General features: G+C 42.7%; 1 protein-coding gene across 4 annotated transcripts in view; it reads right to left on the bottom strand.

The window, feature by feature from the left end:
- Positions 1-5,579: 5,579 nt before the first annotated feature.
- Positions 5,580-20,739, bottom strand: part of LOC128782883 (AN1-type zinc finger protein 5-like) — a 59,935-nt gene continuing 44,775 nt past the window's right edge. For all 4 annotated transcript variants that reach the window (XM_053933387.1, XM_053933390.1, XM_053933388.1 and 1 more), the window contains 2 exons: positions 8,204-8,329; positions 5,580-7,217 (listed from right to left, as the gene is read on the bottom strand). In XM_053933387.1, the coding sequence (XP_053789362.1) occupies positions 7,069-7,217; positions 8,204-8,329 (275 nt within the window). In that variant the 3' untranslated portion in view covers positions 5,580-7,068. The remainder of the gene's footprint in view (positions 7,218-8,203; positions 8,330-20,739) is intronic.

The raw sequence follows: 20,739 nt of genomic DNA, 5'->3' as shown, positions 1-20,739 counted from the left end.
CTTCACTTACTTCTTCCCTCAGGGGTTCCCTACTTGCTCCTAGTCCCATCTATTGTAAATGCAGGCGAACCCAGTGGGAAGAAATGATGATGTCTGACTCCAGTTCAAAAGGCTGAATGATTTCTTTATTATAACTATGCTAAAATACATTAATATACTATTTAAAGGAGATACTAAAACTACAAACCTACTTGTTCTAACTACCATATCTAACTAACTCACAACTTGTGACCCTCCTCGCCAGAGTCCAGACACTGGTGGATCGGATTGGCCATCAGGCTCAAACAATCCTCACCAGAATCCAATCAAGCAATCACCCCAGGTAAACAATTCTCCAAACACATTCCACATGAGAAAAACAAGGAGCAGAAATAGAAATTGTTTTCTCTTTCTTTCCTCTGTGCTGCTCTATGAAAAATCCTGAAAGAAAGAAGAATGTGCTTGCCACACCATCCCCAACAGCCAACCACAGGTCCTCTCAACAAAGCCCGCCTCCCCAACAGCTAGAAGAGAAAGAAAAAGAAAAGAAAGAAAAAAAGGAAAAAGAACCTTGCCTCTCCCCAAGAAAAAAACAAAAGCAAACAACCAACCTGCCTGTGGTCCGGAGACACCCGTATAACCGGGCTGCAACAATGCGTTCTTTTTCCCGGCCCCGGTCAGCTCCGGAGTGCCCAGCTCGGGTGCCTCTGTTTCTCAGCAGGACCGGGGCTTGTCACGATTCCCGGGCGCTTCTGCTGCCGCGCACTGGGGCAGGCTGGCCACGTTCTGCCATCGGCGCTAGGGGGGAAATAAAGAGGCGAAGGAATTGTCCAATTCGTCCACGAGGGAGGCTGAAAGGCTTTAATGGCCACGGGAGCTGTGGTGGAGAAACTGCAAACCGCCCCCAACTCCGCGTGGACGAAAATGGCAACGGGACTAGGGAGGCGTGGGATTTTATAGGGGGCAGGACAAGGAGGGCAGAAGCCCAATGGGGACAGGTGCCGTGGCGGTGATGTGGACCACGGCGACTAACGGGAACGCGGCAGGGGCTGACACAGGGCTCCAGGGCGAATGGGGCTGGCGGGAATGGGGTGACGGGCACAGAAGTCTCTGGACGGGATGGAGAGTGGTTACAGGAGTGGCAGGCTGAAGCTCCAATAGTAGGAGACCTGGAGCGAATCACCGCGGGGGGGGGGGGGGGAGAAACACGGGGGGTGCACGGGGGTACACAGAACCAGCTAACTAACACAGATCAGAACCCCTAATCTGAACCCAAACCCGGGATGCAACACCGGGCTACATCCCTGACCATTGGCAACGCTGCACACAACTACATTCAGCACCGCCGCCACCTCAGCTGGGTTGACTAGCACTGGAAGTTACCATGCTGGGCCCCTGCTTGCTGCTATCCATGTGGATTAGCCCCCCCCCCCCCCCCCCACCCCGTGGCTCTCCAGACCCCCGCACAACCAGGCTAGCCCCCGACCATCAGCAGCACTGGGCTTCACTGTGCCCAGCACCCCCGGTTGCTGCTGTTCACATGCACCCGCTCCCGCTTGTGGTCTGGAAACCCCTACACAACTGGGCTGGTCCCTGACCACTGGCAGCACCGGTTTTTACAGCACGCTTCCAGTTACCGCCACCCATGTAGTGCCCCTGCAGTCCCTGGTTTGGAAACCCCACTACTGGGTCAGCCCTGCCAAGCACTACTGTGCTTGGCACCTCTAAGTCACCACTGGCAGCCCTGCACCGGCAAGCCTGCATCGCTGGGGTTTTACTGTGCCTAGCGCTTCCGATCACCACTTGCGTGGACGCCCACAGTCCCTGCCACTACCGGTCCCCGGTGATCCCAGTCCCCACCAATCTAACACCCCCTAAATCCAGTACCCCTCTTTCACTCACATCCTGCCGTTTGTGGTTCTCCCACTTCCCTCTCACTCCATGTCCCGCCCTATATCTGCCCTTAAGCTCTGACGGACCAGGTACAGCTCCCGTGCACTGCTGCCTAGAGCTGGGGTTTATGCTCTCGGATTACAGGTGATTAATCTGGCCAAATGAATTATAAGGATGGTGCCTTTTAAAATCAGTTCTCCCAAGTCTCACTTGCGCCTCAAGCACACTCCCGGACTCTGTTTCACTCACACCCAGGAACACTCACAGATTCCGTTTCCCCCATGCACAATACTCACAATCCTCCAGATCTTTCCAGCTGCAGGTTTTTTTCAGGGGACTTTTTCTTCCCCCTCTTCTTTTTCATTATTTGGTCCTTTGTTGTCCCCAGGGTGTCAACCTGCAAATTATCAATGATCCCAGGAGAAGCCAATCAGGCCACTGAATTCAGTGGGGCATGCCTCCTGTTCGAAATCTCCTAGGGCCATGGAGATGAGGTTTTCATCTCGGATCAAGTCCCCATTTGTGAGAAACAACCACTCACTTTAAAATTTTAAAGGTTTATTAAACCTTAACAAATACAACAATGAAATGAATAAGGAAAAAGGACAGCACACTGGGAGTCTGTGACTGGCTGCCATGAGCTCGTCTACAAAATGACTGCTCTGCCTTTTATACCTGTGGGGTTGCATCAGGCAACCCTGGCCCCTCCCAAAGTCTGTCAGTCAACTGTTCTTTGCCGTCCATTGGTGGAGACTACTTTCTTGCAACTTGATTGGAGGTCAGGTGTTGTCATGCCGCGTCCCCCTAGTAACAAGCTTTCCCCATTCTCAACTGCCCCATGCAAGTGACACATGTACATGCCTTCCTTCTACATGTCCCGGACAACCCAGGCTGTCCGGTGGCAACAGTACAGAGGGGGGGAGAAAGGAGCCTATGGGGAGAACAAAGGACATCTAAACAACAAACCACAATAACATAACCATACATTAATAAAACTTCTTTTAACTTACACACAATATTCATCCCCTAATTGCGAGAGGCAATCATCATATTACCTATCTATGACACAAAGGAATTGGAAGCGGGTTTTTTTTCCTCTCTGTAGAAGCTTTGAGTTTAAATCTGCCACTTCCCCCCCCCCCCCCCCCCCCACTTTGCTTGCAAGACATTTCTCTGTATTCCCAAAGACAAGGCAGTTCTCCATAGTCCATTTCTCTTGGATGGATTATGTTTAACAGTTCTCACCCATTTGTGGAGGGACATTTTTCGGGTGGCGATTGTGGGTTTTTTTAGGGTTTTTTTGTTTTTTATTTTTTTTAAGGGGGTTTCTGCATTTCAACATTTGGGCTTCTTTCATGATATTTCCAGCCCATTTCTGTTCTCATTTTAGAAACAACATTATTTTAAGGTTCCATTGTGTAGCCATTTTTCTCCAGAATCTAGTTTATACAATGGCCACTATTGATGACAATACTTCATCAAATTCTCCCTGGTAGCTGTTCTCCCAGGGGGCTCACCTTTTTCTTTTTCCCAGTGTCTCAAAATACAACCAAGTGGGGACTTCTTAGAATGCCTCCTTTAGATTGTCCTCTGACCATCGCTGAACAGGGGACCGACCCCAAAATGTTACAATACAACACAAAACAGTTACACAAATATGAAACAATTATCAATCAATAATAACAAAATCAAATACCAAATTCTGGAATACCAAATAACCCACCCACAGTGCTGGAAAATCCGCACATCTCATGCCTTATTAACAGGTGGGATCTTACCTGTGTCCCAGGCTGGACTGGGGATCTGTGGTCTCCTTGAGGAAAGTCCCAGTGCTAGCATGAAGATCCAGAGATCCTGGGATCCAGGGGAAATCAGTCAGATTGTCCCATCTGGGGTGCCAATTCTGATACTGAAATCGGCCAGATAGAAACTAACACAGTTTTGAGTATTAGAAAGCAGGCACTCTTTATTACAGCATGCTGGACGTGAGGAATTTTTCCTCTAATCTCGTGTAACCTGAGACAAAGTAAGGCTTTTTATTATATATATTGTTTACATATTTTTCAGGTATCCTCACTTGCTTGATATATAGTAATTGTCCTGTTTTGCATGGTCCCATCCTTATCAAAAGTCCTTATTTGGTCCTCGGGAGTCTCTTTCGGGGTCTCTGGTGGTCTGTTCCCCAAATTGTGGTGTCTTCTGGCTGAACTCTGGTTTTGAACATGCAGTTTGTTTCTAGCAATTAGCAAGTTTGCTTATATCTTATCTATGCCTCCAGAGCTCAGTCTGCATTTCCCAGGACTTTCCAAGGCTGTTTTGTCATAGGATGTAGTAATGTATAATTTTTCTTATCAACTGGCTTCCCTTGATCAACTAGGTGGATAATCTTGTCATAACCATTTCTCACTTTAGATTTAAGGACCAAATAACTAAAATCCAAAGTGTTCTGCACTTATATTCATATTCTTTTTGCCAAGGGATATGTACCACACTGTTTGCACTAAAATTTAAAGATCCATTTATCAGACTTTTCTGTACCCACTCTTACTTACCAGCCTTCCGCCTCTTTAAAAGTTCAATAAGCCTCAATGGAATGAATGCTCCTGAATGATTATAGACCCTATATGAATTATTAACAGAATAAAGCTTAGTTTTGAATACAGGCTCCTATCCCACTTGTCAACAATTTACACATGATACAGTTAATGATTTTATAGAACAATGAGATTTCTCATTCCATACCTTCCTCCTCAGATCTACTGAGTTAAATTAAACAAGCCTTTGTGCAGATTAAAAAAGCAAATGAATGCAAGAGGGACCATCAGAATAACGAAGTACTAGTATCAGTATGGTTATCCTTCCTAAAATACTCTCACACCCTGACAATATCACAAATCTGGATACATTCTCCCCAAATATCCAGTTCCAAGGTGCATTCACAAAACAAGCAAACAAAAAAACCCATCCCCAAACTGAACAAGCTTTTTATGATGCAGTTGAGTTGATTTGACTTTCATACAAAAAGGTAGAAAAAATATAACTTTGATGATTTAAAACAGCTCCACAATTAAAAAAAAAAAAAATCATCCTAGCACATGAAGGCCCAGAACATGCCCTTGCTCCCTTATCAGAAGCATATATAGTGGCAGCAGTAGTTATTATGTATTATTCACCAGCAAAGATAGCTTCTTTCAAGGCAACATGTGCCGTATGCTCTGTACTTTTGTTTTTCCTTGGGAAAGGTATGTATGGCATATATGACATTCATATTTGGATACAGACCCTGACAGCTCTGCCCAGGCCTTCTGATGAAGATTTTAACAAAACAATGCAGTCAGTACACTGGCTGTATTAGAACAGATCCACCAGATAGAACTTCTGTAGCCAAAAGGAGAAAAAAACAACCCCAAACCCACAACAGGACAGAAACTTTTAAAGTTCACTAGTAATATTTCCTTCATTCCCTTTTAAGCATGTTGTTTGCTGACATCTTTATCTGGTCATCGAGTAGTTACCTGTATTCCAGCTGTTCATGCTTTTCTGACCTCAACAAGTAATCTTAAAGAAGTCAGTATGTCAAAATAAGAAATAAGGAGGTTAAAATGGTTTAAGAAAAAAAAAAAAATATAGTATTAGTTTTGTATCCCAACTGCCACAGGGCTACTTTTAAGTTACAGCAATAACTAAAACCAATGAACTACCATAAAAAGTATTTCCTTCTGTACATGATTTTTATTATTTACATAATACAGCAGAGCATAGATGCTGAATAGAGTGATTATGTGCAATACCTAAGTATGAACTATCTGTACATGCTTGCATATCTGATAACTAAATTGAAAGAACAAATTTAAAGCAAAAGCTTGATTTTTTAATAGTGAACTAAAAAACTAAGATTGAACACTGCAATAAAAAGCATAAGTAGCATCTTGTGTACATATATATGAAGAGGCATTACAACACTAGTCTACACTATACTTGATCATACAAAAAACCACAAGTTTCATACATCACAAAACCCCCTTCCATTCTAACACAGAAATGATTTTACCAGACAAGCACCAGTGAACTATACTGTCCTTTCTAGTTATTATACAAAGCTGTAGATAATGGAGTCCATGCAATACACCCAAGAACACTGCAGTCCTATACCCAAATACAATAAAAAATGATAAAGCAGCCTTCCAAGAGTGGTTCCAGCTCCCACTTAAGTCTACAGGAGTCATGTTGGGTATGATTCCCATACACAATTGTTACATTTAAAACTTTTTTTTTTTTTTTAACTGAAAAGAGCTCCTAATAGTTTTTGAACCCAGAATGTGCTGAATTTAAGAAGCACATGAATAATAAACTGCTCAAATACTTCTGCAACTTACACAGATGCATGTGTCACTTGATAGAGTTGCTGTGGTATGTCTACAAATCCCACCTATAGCTTTTGTTTTCTAAGTCAATCTTAGCACAATATTGTGCTACACAACATAATTAGCTATGCAAGGAAAAGCAGACAACTGTTGCAGGACAGTTCTTAAGTTTCTAACAGGACATTTCCTTTGGGAAATTATTATAATTTTCATTATTCTAAAGTTGTTATCTGTTCTAAAATAGTTTTCTTCTCATACATATCTGATTTCTTTCTGTTTTTCTCATTGCAATTGCTAAATTACTTTTTATTAAATATGGCACCAACACTCATCTTACTGGATGGTAGAGCCCTCTACATGTCTTATATTCTGCTGGAATACAATGGAGCGTGGAAACTAAAAATAAAATAAGATTTCAAATGGATAGAAGTAGACCATCAGCCTTTCTGACATATCCTTCTCCCAAATAGGCACAGTCCTTGGCTAGTCATAAACACCTTGAACATCTCAAAAGACAGATCTGCAGCAAACATTAAGTAAACATCTGTTTGGCACATGTGAACTAGAGCCTGTCTTCTGTGCATGTGTATTCCTGTGCAGGTTCTAGCCATCCAATCATATTCTGAGGAGGGCATATACATTTTCAAGGACTGTATCTATTCAATTCTGCCTGTAACAAACACCCAAACATTGTGAAAAAATCATTAAGACAGACAAGGCTAAAATGAAAACTTTGGAGAACAAAGGAAAATGGCCATGCATCTGCTCTTTAATGCTTTCATAGGGCATATTAAAATAAAACCAAAATCAGTCTTTCCACAAATAGACTAGTTTATATTCTCTGGATTTTTTCAGCCACCACAACTGGATTCTCTTTCCTGATTTTTGCTGCAGCTTCTGCTTTGTAATCATACGGACAGTTATGCTTGTCAGAATAACGGTGAAGTCCACAAAATAAGTTTCCACACCGGCAATCAAACCCTGTATAAAGAAGAGGAAAAAACAACATCACTAGGAAGCTTCAGACTTAAGAAAACTATAAATAAAGGGCTTAGCCAGTTCAAAGGGGGTATGTGCATCTTCTTTATCAAACAGATTAAGTGGAATGAATATTTTCACATATCAACTCTATTAAGGGATCTAACATGGATTTTGTAACAGCAAGCAAAAGTTTAATGCCTACAGATTTCAACAAATTTAATCTATGTCCTGGATTGAAAGATAATGTGTGTATTCTATTTGCCATCTGTCAGAGGTAGGGCAGGTTTCTTCTGTTAATTGGGCAGTTTTCTTTATCTCTTCCACAAACCAATCCTCCCTCTGGGAAATATCTTCTGTTAAGGGGCCATTGAGTCTCACTGCATGACTGATAATATTACATCATCCCATTGTGAGATGCTCTGCCCAGGGGGAGGAGCCAAGCATTCCTTCCTGGATATAATCAGAGATTTTGGGATACCAGAGCAGCCTTTTCCCACTGGATTCCCAGAGGAGCAGCTGTCATCTCCACTGGATTCCCAGAGGAAGACTAGGCCCATCTACACCACTATTGCGTCTTCAGTGGAAAACTACACCCTTCTAGAAGATCACTGCTTCAACAGAACCACACCTGTCACTCCAGGAGGACTGCAGCCACCATTTAATCTGACTGCTACCAACACCCTGACCCACAGGGTGTCAGGTTGTATTCTGACTCTGTCAGTAGGGTTTTTTTTTTGTTGTTTGTACTATTACATTTGTATTTTTAATTTTCCTAGTAAAGAACTGTTATTCCTATTCCCATATCTTTGCCTGAGAGACTTTTAATTTCAAAATTATAATAATTCAGAGGGAGGGGGTTTACATTTTCCATTTCAGGGGAGGCTTCTGCCTTCCTTAGCAGACACCTGTCTTTTCAAACCAAGACAATCTAGTAAGAGGCAACTAATAATATAAATCTATTAAATATTAACAAAGTACTATCATACCTGTAAGGCCAACCTTCTTTCTGCATGTGAAACATCTGTTCTTCTTTGGTTTAGGCAGTTCAGAAGCTTTCTCTTCAATCTGTGAAGTACTAGGTTGAGAAACTGATGGGCTTGGTTGAGTAACAACTGTTAAAGCAAGCAAAAGAATTAAAGGTTATTTTCTTCCTTTTCTTGACTTCACTAGCATGTTTGTATTTAGTAACAGTAAAATCCCCTTTACTAAGACCCTGAAGTTTATTGTCTGAAGTGGTAAGTTGAATAGGTATTCTATTAACTTCCCTTTTATCTCTACAGAAAATTATCAAGTTTTCCCCACTGTTCCATCATCTAGAAAATACAGCATACCTAGTGTTATCACCTGTATACACCCATAAGGTCCTGTGCACACGATATTAAAAGTAATATGATCCAGTTAAAATTAATCTAAAACAATAACAACACTGTCAAAGTTGTTGAACAGAGGGGATACTTGTAGCAGCGTGTGGCTACAGTGACGACCGTGATCCACGGAGGCCACTACCAGCAGCAGGGAAAACAGATGAGACAAGTCTCTGTTGTTTAGCAGGGGAGTCCATTTTATTCCCCCCCCCACAACCCACACCCCCTGTGCCGGGGGGAGGAAGGGGGGCAGAGGCCCGGGAACCTGAGCAAAGCCCAGAGAGCTCAGAGCTGAGAGCAGAGCAGAGAGCAGAGAGAGCAGACCCAGGGCTGTGGGAATTTATCAGGTGTCCCATGGGAGGAGTCTTAAGATCAGATTACAGCCTCTTCAGAATGGGAAGGCTCCACAATTCCTACATTTATAAATTGGTTAAAACAAGGGGATACTTGGGAATATGACTTAATGGTTTACAAAACTAAAATGAACATTATTAAGCTGAATTAACAGTAACAGAAAAGCATTTGAGATTTAATTACAGAGAATAATGTAACAGAAATGATGTTACTGAATTAAATGAACACATTTTTGCTTAGTGGGTTAATAGTTCATTCTCCTTTGTCTTTTGATCTTCTCAGCAGAAGGGGTTCTGTTCTTGGTCTCCTCTTTCACGAGGGGCACAGTCCTTAGTGTTTGAGCTCAGCTTTAGTACTGGTGTTGTAGGTGTTTCTCTGTTTGATTCTGATGATGATGATGACTGTGAAGCAAGGAAGGGTGAAAGCAGCAGTGGGACAGCTTGCAGCACATGGCAGGGCTCTGCCCTTTCCAAGGCTGCTCCGCTCCGCCACGCTGCCTATGCCGCCTCTGCCTCGCGTCTCCTGCAGGCACAGCAGGGCCCGGCCCTCTCTCAGGGCTTACCAGCCCCGCCTCACCTCACACAGCCCCGCGGGCCGGGGGCGGAGCCGGCTGCAGCCGCACAGCAGGAAGAGGGAAGGTAGGTGAGGGGGGAAAGGGCAGACACAGGACCGGAAAAGAAGGACTCAGCGGGAAACAGGGGAGCTCAAAACCGCGTGGTCACGCCATTTTGAGAAGGAGCGCCCGGGACAGCGTGGCCAGTGCCTTCCTAGGCAGGGAACGGGGGATATGGGGGTGAAAGAGGACACAGGGCGGCGAGAGGACAGTAGCACTCCCGCGTCAGCTCTGGACGGTTTCCGACCTTGCCCTCCTTCAGGGAAAGGGGGGATGGGGTGGCAGAGGGGCATAAAGTGACAGAGAAGACAGTAGCATCTCTGAGCCATTCTGGCCTTTTCACTTTTTGCCGTGCTCTTTGGAACAAAGGGTAAGGAATGGTACAGGCAGCTTCACAGAAACTGAAAAACATGGGGTTCACAGGACCACAGATTTAGGGCATCGACACGCTGCATGTAATCGTCCATAACAGTTCATAAGTACCCTCCAGGGCTTTACCGTCCATAAGCTGCAGCAGACGTGTCAGAAAAATTGACAAGAATCTCGAGCATGGTCCTTTTTGCAGGCAGACTAGCCGCTTGTAGCTCTTAAAAAGTCCCTCCCATGAGAAAACTGATCACAAGCGTCTCACTGAGTGATGGTAGATGTTAGTCCCATCGCTCGGTCCCAGTATGCTGGTGTCCTTACTGGGAATTCCCCTCCCCGTAAGCTTTTTACCTCCATGGAAGATGGGGGTCCCGCAGAGCGTATCAATCTGCCGGTGACTCAGGAGTGCCGGTCGAGGTCCTCACTGGCTGTTATAAATTGAGGCGATTACTTTGTTCAGCCTTTCGAGAGTCAATAAGAAATTTATTGGTTACAGCAAGCGATGGCAAGCAAACAGCGCTGGGTGCAGCCGGGGAGTCAGCGCTCCGCAAACGGCTCACGCCGTTTCCCCCTTCCCACAGTCTTTTTATACTCTCTTTCTTCCGTGTCCGCTGTATTCCTGGGTGTACTCTGCGCTTGCGCCCTCTGTTGCTAGGGGGTCTTCTTTTACTCTCTGGTGGTCGTTTGAGGAAGGCTCCTCTCTTCTTTCTCGGTGAAAGTCCACGACCCTGTAATGGTCTTTTCCATATAAGGTTATATGTTATATGCGTCTAGGCTCAAATCCTGTTACCTACACAAGGCTTCCCCTTTGGCTTCCTGTTATTTACACAAGGCTTTCCCCTTTTTGTCCTGATAAACAAAGAGTCTTTTCTAACTTATCACACTGGCTGCCCGCATTCTCCACCATTTGTAGCAGCGTGTTGCTACAGTGACGATCGTGATCCATGGAGGCCACTACCAGCAGCAGGGAAAACAGATGAGACAAGTCTCTGTTGTTTAGCAGGGGAGTCCATTTTATTCTCCCCCCCCCCCCCCACCACCACCACCGTACCGGGGGGAGGAAGGGGGGCAGAGGCCCGGGAGCCTGAGCAAAGCCCAGAGAGCTCAGAGCTGAGAGCAGAGCAGAGAGAACAAAGAGAGCAGACCCAGGGCTGTGGTGTTTTATCAGGTGTCCCATGGGAGGAGTCTTAAAATCAGATTACAGCCTCTTCAGAATGGGAAGGCTCCACAGATACTTGTGGAAAATAGTCAATAGGACCATATTTTAGAAAGGAATGACATTTACAGTAATGCTTTTTTGTCATAGTACCAAGTTACTCTGCCATTATACTTGCAAAGTCAGATGATTTAAAACCTCAAACAGTACACCACCTAACGTTCTTGAGCTTCAAACCACTGATTTTGTGATACACCAAGTATACTACTACAAACCACACAGCTTAAAAAAGCCCTTATTTCAGACACTTTTCTTCAGTAATTTAAAGAAAAAAGTACGTTTACATTGGATATCAGTATCCTTGTACTATATTCAACCTTAATGATCAAGAAGTTTGAGTCAAAATGGTTTATTTTTCAATTGCCTTTGTCATGAACAGTTTTGGTTACATTTCTCACTTTTTATCCAAGTTCTGTGCAGGATAAAAATGGGTCCTTCTGTGAACTTCTGTGGTTCTGTTAGTTTTCTTTGAAAAATTAAATTTTTTATCAGTTGTTTTAAAAATCCTTTAAATACCCAAATTAGTGCTGAGGAAACACAAGGGAGATGTGTTTGTATACAAACTTTAATGCATACAACCCAGAGAGTCTGTCCTTGTTCAGTTTTCCTGAACACTCAATTGTATGATTACATCTATTGTTTTAAAAAATAATGAGCAAACTATAAAATACACTCCATAATTAATGATTGAGAATATAGGTTTAAAGGACTCACTTGTAACCAACTTTATACCCACAAATATGATCTCTTAGTTGAGATCCTTTTAGATCAGTAAGCATTGCATTCTGAAAGTGGATTTTTTTCAACATCATGAACCCCTTATAGTTAACATTTTATTATCCTTACTAATAATACTTGCTCTTATAAGATTTTATTTGTATTATGTTCATATGCTTGTTACTACTAACACAAAGCCTCACAGATCCAAGCCCCATTTCACAATTCACTGTAGAAGTGAACAAAGAGAACCTCCAGTCAGTTCATATTTCAGATTGTAAACAAGATTCAGTAGTGACAAACTTTTAGAGGCAACAAGGAACTTTCAGTGCTCATACCCAGAAAGTCTTATACAGGAAATCAGTATTTTCGTATACAATATTATAGCTGTAAGTCCTAGGGAACAACTCAAGCTCTTTACTGATTTTATGTTTGCATATTCTATAGATTCTTCTAGAAAGTGTGAAGAGTTCAGCATCAACACTATTTTGCTAATTCTGAGGACAACAATACTATCCAGTCTTGGATATATAATGTTTTTTCCATACTTAAGCATGCTATTAATAAAAAGCAAAGGTATGGCACTACAATCATAACTGTTATTAATACTTTTCAGAGTAATTTCAACAGCTGTTTTTTTAAGTTAAGCAATTCCTTTGTCTTGACAATTAATATTTTCAAAATTAACAGATATAACCTTTTGAACTTGTCTTTAAACCCCAAGGAAAGTAGTGTTCAGTATTAGATATTCTAGTTGAAAGACTATGAGCAAAAAAATTCAGGTTAAAAACACTGACACCACAGTGTAAACCTGTTGGATACCACACACCTTAGCTGACAGGAATTAAGAAATTGATTAAACATCTCCCAAATCAAGCAGGATGATCAAGCTCCTTTTTGATTTTTTGTATTACCAGTCTGTTTAAAATGAAATGCTTGTTATAAGCTATGGCAGATGGAAAAAGGGAACCTTCCAATTCTCTGGTGGAGTGAGCAAGTGAGCAGCTGTGTGTGCTTAGCTGCCTGCCAGGGTTAAACCACAACAGACCATTTTGGCACCCAACAAAGGGCTTGAAGGGTTTGAGATAACAACAGACTTGACTAGAATGTGCTAGGTCAAATTTGTAGCTGTTAGTGCTGTTTAACTAGTAATCAGCAGGCTCCTGGCTTGCTTGCCTGACTGCAAAATAAACTCTAGTGCTCATTAGTGGCTGCTTTTTGCTTTCACTGCTTATCGTCTTACTCTGCTGTGCCTGGGAACATTTTGATAACAGCAATGACCATGCATGCACATGGACTGGCAAATGGCCAGTGCATTGCTGCTGTCCTGGACAGGCTGGAACTCTGTGTGAACTCAAGTCAAAGGGACTGTGACCTGTGGATGAGTCCCCATGGGAACAGGACACCCTGAAGCATCTGTGGCCATGGTTACATCTGTGCCAGAGCAGGTACACCTCTAAAGGGATTGTGGCTCAAGTCCACACTGGAGAAGGTAATACCTTGAAGCATCTGTGGCTGTGGATAAGTCTGTAACACAGCAGGTACACTCCTGATGGGACTGTTGCTGTGGGTAAAGCCACACTGGAGCAGGTACATCTCTGAAAGAATTGTGGCCCATGAAAAAGGCCATGCTGGAACAGGTGCACCTCAAAGCAACTGTGGCTATGGTTAAGTCCGTGCAGCAGAAGGTATACCCTAAAGAGACTGTGGCTTGTAGATAAAGCTCCACTTGGAGCAGGCACACTCCTAAGGGACTGCAGTCTGTGAATAAATTCAAGTCAGACCAGGGGCAAGGGGAAGAGTTCGTTGCAATGTTAAATCCTATGGCCTGGTACAAAGGGATCAAGGGTAGAGATTGTAATGGATATGCCTTTAAACTGTTGTAATCTGGGTTTGGAGTTACATGTTATAGGATGTACTTATAGCGGGAACCACCTGAACCAATGGAGGACAAACCTCATAAGAAGCAGTGCAAGTGCAGCAGTGACCAGATTTGAGCTCACTGATCCATCAAGACAAAGAGATAGTGTATTAGATAATTTTGTGTCACAATACAAAGATTAAAAACAAATCCATCTAAGGGAAAATGTTACCAACTACTACAAATATACTTACTTCCTCCTCTACATAAATATACTGACCCTGAGATTAGCTTAGTTGGTAAGAGCATGGTGCTAGTAACACCAAGGTGACAGGTTTGATCCCTCTGTGGGCCATTCACCTAAAAGCTGGACTTGAAATCCTTGTGGGTCCCTCCCAACTCGTAATATTCTGTGAACTCTGTGAAAATGACAGGTGTTCACTGCTACAACCAGCAACCTGGGAACTAGGAAGCAATGATGATAATCAAAAGTGCAAAGGCCCATTTCTGAAAAGAGGTGCCAAACAGGATCCTTCCTCCACAACTAAAACATTTTCCAAAAATGAAAAGCAGGTAACATGCAGAAATGGGCAACTAAAAGGTCCCAACACAAGATTTCACAGGTTCCCCTAAATCAGAATTGTTCAATTTATTACTTGACACAGATAACACCTGCAAAAAGTAGGCATCTGCCCACTTTTATGCCAGCAGAGTTAGATCTAATAATGGGTTTTAATAATGAAGTCCTCAAAGTAGCTTTGCATAACAGCTAGAACAGGGACAACACCCTTTAACTAAAGCTCACACATAAAAACAACCCCCCATTTTTTCATCAAACTGTACCTCAAATGAAATATAAGTTTTAGTTCTTCTGACATGACATTAGTACCCACATTCATCAGATACTATCCTGACAAATGCTTGTCACAAAAAGCTCCCTCTAGTATACATTAAACAAATTTTACACCAGAAATCATACTGTGTTAATCATCAGGCAAAGTACTCAAAGTGACTGCCATGGAATAAATCAATTAGACAAAAGCTGAAACGATGGTAGGAAAATGGTTGTAACTGTCACCTGCAGACCCGCCTCCTCAGTACCAATAACCCTATTCATATGGAGCAAAACCTTTTATCACCAGAACATGTTTTATTGCCTTAACAGAGGTCCTGTTGGCATGTAGCTCTCTTCACCACCATGGTTATTTCTCTTGCCAACTACCAGCTCAGATTACCAGATGACGTTTGTTTCACTTCAATTTTAGGAGACCAGATCTCCTGCTACAAGGCTGAAGAACTTGGGAGCAAAAAGAAGTTTCTAGAAATGGACACAATTTTTATATTTTATTAAGTAATACAACAATAAGTTAACCACAGGCAGTGTAAAATGCAGTGCCATCAGGAACAACAAAACAGGCACAGGGGATGCCATTCAGAGGGACCAGGACAAGCTCAAGAAGTAGGCCCATGTGAATCTCCTGAGGTTTGACAAGGCAAAGTGCAAAGTCCTGCATTTGGGTCAGGACAACCCCCAGTATCAATACAGGCTGGGGGATCCAGGGATTGTGATCATCCTTATAGAAGAGGACTTAGGGGTACCGGTGGATGAAGACCTGGGTGGCAAAGGCATGGACTGGGAGAACAAATAAACACTCACTGTAGAAAATCAGGTTTGAAAGCATCTAAGGAACCTGCAGGTGCACAAGTCCATGGAACCTGATGAGATACATCTGCAGGTCCTGAGAGAACTAGCGGATGAAGTATCTAAGTCACTATCCATCATATTGAGAAGTCATGGCAGTCCAGTGAAGTTCCCATTGACTGGAAAAGGGGAAACATAACCTCCATTTTTATAAACAGAAATAAGGAAGACCCAGGAAAGTACAGGCCAGTCTGTCTCACCTCAGTGCCTGGCAAAATCATGGAGCAGGTCCTCCTGGAGACTATGCTAAGGTATATAGGAAATCAGGAAGGGACTGGTGACAACCAACATGGCTTCACTAAGGGCAAATCATGGAGGTCTTTATGAAAGGGTTACAGGATTGGCAAATATGGGAAGAGTAACAAAAAAAAAAAAAAAAATCATCTACCTGGGCTCATGCAAAGCATTAAAGTATTTGGTATTGCCCCACACAACATACTTGTCCCTAAAGTGGAGAGATGCAGAGTTGACAGATGGACCACTTCGTAGATAGGAAATTGGCTGGATGGTTGCACTCAAAGAGTTGCGGTCAACAACTCAATGTCCAAGCGGAGACCAGTGCACACTGGCATGGACCTGTTCATACAAGTCCAGAGAAGGGCCACTGAAAGGCTTCAGGAAGGAGGGCTGGAGCACTTCTCCCATTAAGACAGGCTGAAAGAGTTGGAGCTGTTTAGCTTGGAGAAGAGAAGGCTTAGGGAAGACCTTAGAGCAGCTTTCCAGTACCTAGAGGGCCTACAGGTAGGCTGGAGCAGGACTTTTTACAAGGGCATGTAGTCATAAAACAAGGGGGTATGTCTTTAAATTGAAAGAGGGTAGGTGTAGATTAGATATTAAGAAGAAATTCTTTACTGTGAGGCTGGGGAGGTCATGGCACAGGGTGCCCAGAGAAACTGTGGCTGCCCTATCCCTGGAAGTGTCCAAGGCAAAGCTGAATGGGGCTTTGAACCACCTGGGATAGTGGAAGGTTCCCTGCCCATGGCAGGGGGGTTGGAACTATACAATCTTTAAGGTCCCTTTCAACCCAAAGAATTCTACAATTTTATTATCATAAATCTGCTAGGATAAGGAACCAACCTAATTCTAGTACAAAAAGTGCCTGAAAAATAAAAAGACAAACAAAATCCTCACAAATACAACTGTAACACTATATATTTGGGAACATTTACGTCATTCAGTCGGAAAGTAAGATGCATCTTCAAAGCAGACAGAGGGAGAACAGCAAGGTTACTTATGATTAGAAGTAAACCACAAGCCACAGCATGACAGCTGTTCAACCAACACAAAGAAAGGTCCTGCAAATAGGAAGACTAATGCTACTCTGACCCCAAAGGATTAAACCCACAGTGACTCTGAGACTTCTGAAAAAGCAATAATCACTGTACTAACAGGCTCAAGAACAATGTATCCCAGTGAGCAAGGAATCAGGCAAAGGAGACAAGAAACCTGCATGGATGAATAAAAAACTCCTGTAATTACTCAAACACAAGCAGGAAACACACAGGAGGTGGAAGCAGGGTCAGGCTACTTGGAATTAATATAAAGAGGTTGTCAGAGTAAGTAGAAATGAGATAAGGAAGACCAAGGCCCATCAAGCCATCAAGAATTAAACCTGGCCAAGGACGTCAAGGACAACAAGAAGGACTTCTTCAAATACATCAGTGATAAAAGGAAAACTAAGGATAATGTGGGACTATTTCTAAATGGAGGGGAGACCCCAGTGATAGAGGACTCAGAGAAGGCAGAGTTACTGAATGCCTTCTTTGCATCAGTCTGCACTGACAAGATCAGCGCTCAGGGATCTCTGACCTAGGAGACCAAGGTAAAGCTATGTTAGAAGGAAGACTTTCCCTTGGTCAAGGAGGACTGGGTCCATGAGCCTGTAGTGCCCTTGTGGCCAAGAAGGCCAACAGAATCCTGGGATGCATTAGGAAGAACATTGCCAGCAGGTTGAGGGAGGTGATCCTGCTCTTCTACTCAGCCCTGGTGAGGCCACATCTGGAGTAGTGTCTAATTCTGGGCTCCTCAGTACAAGAGAGACATGGAGCTCCTCTCTTATGAGGAAAAGCTGAGGGAGCTGGGCCTGTTCAGCCTCGAGAAGGAATGATGAGAGGGGACCTCATCAATGTCTATAAGTATCTGAAGGGAGGGTGTCAAGAGGATGGAGTCAGGCTCTTCTCGGTGGTGCCAACCAATAGGACAAGAGGCATGGGGCAGAAACTGGAACACAGGAAGATCCACCTGAACATGAAGAAGAACTTCTTTACTGTGCAGGTGACTGAGCACAGGGACAGTTTGCCCAGAGAGGTTGTAGAGTCTCCCTCACTGGAGATATTCAGGAACTGCCTGGACACAATCCTATACCATGTGCTCCAGGATGACCCTGCTTGAAGAGAGAGGTCAGACCAGATGGCCCACTGGTCCCTTCCAAACTGACCCATTCTGTGGTTCTGTAACTAGACTGTCAGAACTGACAGTGGTTTTCCTTACACAAACCAATACAGCCGGAGCAGTTCATAAAGGACTGTATCCTGTGTGAGGGACCCATGCTGGAGCAGGTAAAATGTGCAAGAAGGAAGGAACAGCAGAGAACAGTTATGAACTGACTGCAACCAATTCCTCCTGCATTACTCAGAATATAGGGAGAGGAGGTAGAAAAGTCTGGAAGTAAAGATGAGTCTAGGAAGAAAGGGGTGAAGGGAAGGCATTTTTAGTTTTCTTTGTTTATTACTATCATGGTCTATTTTTTAAATTGGCAATAAATTAAATTAATCCAGAAAGGACTACTAAAGTAACAGCAAGGTTTTAAAAGCTTCCTGTATACTCAAACAAATTAGCTGAAATAGTACCTTATCAGTTAAAAAAAATGCATTGACTTCCACAGTAATAGGAAGCAGTAAGCATGCCAGTGAAGAGTGAAATGCCTGAAAGCATTAAAAACAAAAAAGCTTTAAGCGTTCTAACTACTTTTACATGAAGATAAACCCCAACTCCTACCACAGAAGGGCTGGAAAAAATAAAACAGAAGGGATAAAGGTAATAGACAAAGAGCACCCAAAAGTCATCAGAAAAAACATACAGCACTTCCACAGCACCAGAACTGAAGACTATACTAAAAATTACATAATTCTTGTGCTGCACATTAACACAACTGACTTGTATATAAAGTTTGAGTCAATAAGATGGACAGTATTTATTATGCTTTATCAAGCTTGAGAACAAATATTTTGTTATTTAGAAACTGCAACTGCTATGCTGATCTACCTGTCCATGATAAAATGCTAAAGAATAAACTGTATATTCAATTTGGTGCCAAAGAACTGGGATAAAATTATTCTGCAGCATAAAACTAATCTCTCACATGCTCAACAGGCACACTGAATATTTTTACTCTTACATCAATATAACAGATACCCTTGTTAAGTATCACACTAAAATATGGTTTAGATTGGCTGCCATCAAGACTTGATGCCTTTTGCACATCTCTCAAAAAGATACGCTAGCATGTTATTCGCAACAAGCACAGGACCAGCAATTTGGTCTCCAGACTTATTCTTCCAGATAGACAACTTCAAGACTTCAAGGAGATTATTAGCTCCATTTCAGAATTGTTTCAATTGAGGGCATCTACTTGAGCTACAGCAGACATGGGAAATGGGAAGGTAATTTTGAACACAAGACAAAGTTGATATATCTGATGATTTTATTGACAGCCACAAAGGAACTGTCTACAGATAGCACCCACATTTAAATACTATAGCCATGTTTGAAAACAAATCAGAATCAGATATTAAAACAAGAAGCAAGCAATATAATCTATCATCTTGAACATTCAATAGCTCATAAGATATTCAGCATATTACTCAGAATATTCTCTGTAACACACTGTAAATTTCATAGCTACTGGTTTTATCTGTAACATAAGTGAGGGCATCCCTTAACAGGCTCTTGCATTAAAATAACATTAAAATAACATATCATATTGTCTTGGTATGGAGCCAAAAGAAAAATGAGCTAACCATCATCTCATTAATTTCATTATATGACAACATTCAAGAATGGGAAGAGTAGCCTACAACATAGGTGGAATAAGACTGTAAGTTAACAGTGTTTGTGGAAGAATTTTAACATTTATTTTACACAAGACCATATACATTTCAAGTTCCAGTTCACCTTCTTCATAGGCAGCACTATTGCACAGCTATGGCTTCAGTGATAACTCACCACACTGCTCTGTAAAACAAAGCTATTACCGGGTTCAGAAAAATAAGGTTTTTGATATGCACACTAGACTAATTAAGTCTGGAAACACTAACAGCCCTGAGAGATTTATTCAGAAAGGTAGTAACCCACAAAAATGCTAGAAAGATGCTATGACTTGATACAATATGATTATTTAAACATACTTGTTTTCACAACAGTTGAGTTTTAGTGCTCAATATGCAAGTCAGCTCTCTTGTATGAATCTTTTATTGCCACTTAAAAATCTGCTTAAACAAAACAGGTTTGTTATGAACAGTTTCCAGGTGTTCCCCAGAGACGCGGGCAGGGCTTTCCTAGTTCCCATGGCAACACTAAAAGAAAACTACTAACTCTAGCCAAGTACCGATATTGAAATGCTAATTAGCCAATTGCTCTGTTTGTTTTCTCTAAACTACCTGGCCTCCCACCCCTCCACGCTGCCATTCTGGGACTAACATGCAAATAAAAACCCCTTAGGATCATGGGAGTATTTTTAGGAGATAAAAATGAATATAAATCAAAAACTGAACACAATAGAGGAGTCTAGATAAATGCCCTAGCTGAGGAAGAGGGAAACACATCCCCTGACTGGCTTTTAACCGTCGCCATCACCTAAGAAGGAACATACTATATTAGGCTCTGAGAAGCAGGGTGATAGACAGACAGAGAGCCCTGGTGCTGCCACCACGGAAGGAGCGGGGACAGCTGTTGTTCTGGACTTCAGCAACAGACTCTGCACGCCACGCCTCCTCATCCTCGGGCCACCGGTGAGCCACAAGGAAGGAGAAAGGACAGCTGCTGCTCGGGACTCCAGTGACCGGCTCTGCGCGCCTCCTTCCTTCCGGCTGCCTGGGAAAGCTACAACCGCGGGGGCGAGCTCTGCGTCGAGCCCCCTGCCCAGCTGATCTTTTTAATAAAGAGCTGAACATTAATAAAGGCATTAGCCCTGTTCATTTCAGGTTTCTTCGAGGCCTCTACTATGCCTCACCAACTTAGTAATAGTATTGCTCTGACGCAATAATCAGCACAAGGAAAGTAAATTAGTTATATAAGGGGTTTTTGGCATTTAATTCCTGTAAGTTAGCAT

This window comes from Vidua chalybeata (genome assembly GCF_026979565.1).
Source record: "Vidua chalybeata isolate OUT-0048 chromosome W unlocalized genomic scaffold, bVidCha1 merged haplotype SUPER_W_unloc_2, whole genome shotgun sequence".
NCBI lineage: Eukaryota > Metazoa > Chordata > Aves > Passeriformes > Viduidae > Vidua > Vidua chalybeata.
Note: the sequence above shows the minus strand (reverse complement) of the source record. Positions and strands in the feature narration are given on the sequence as shown.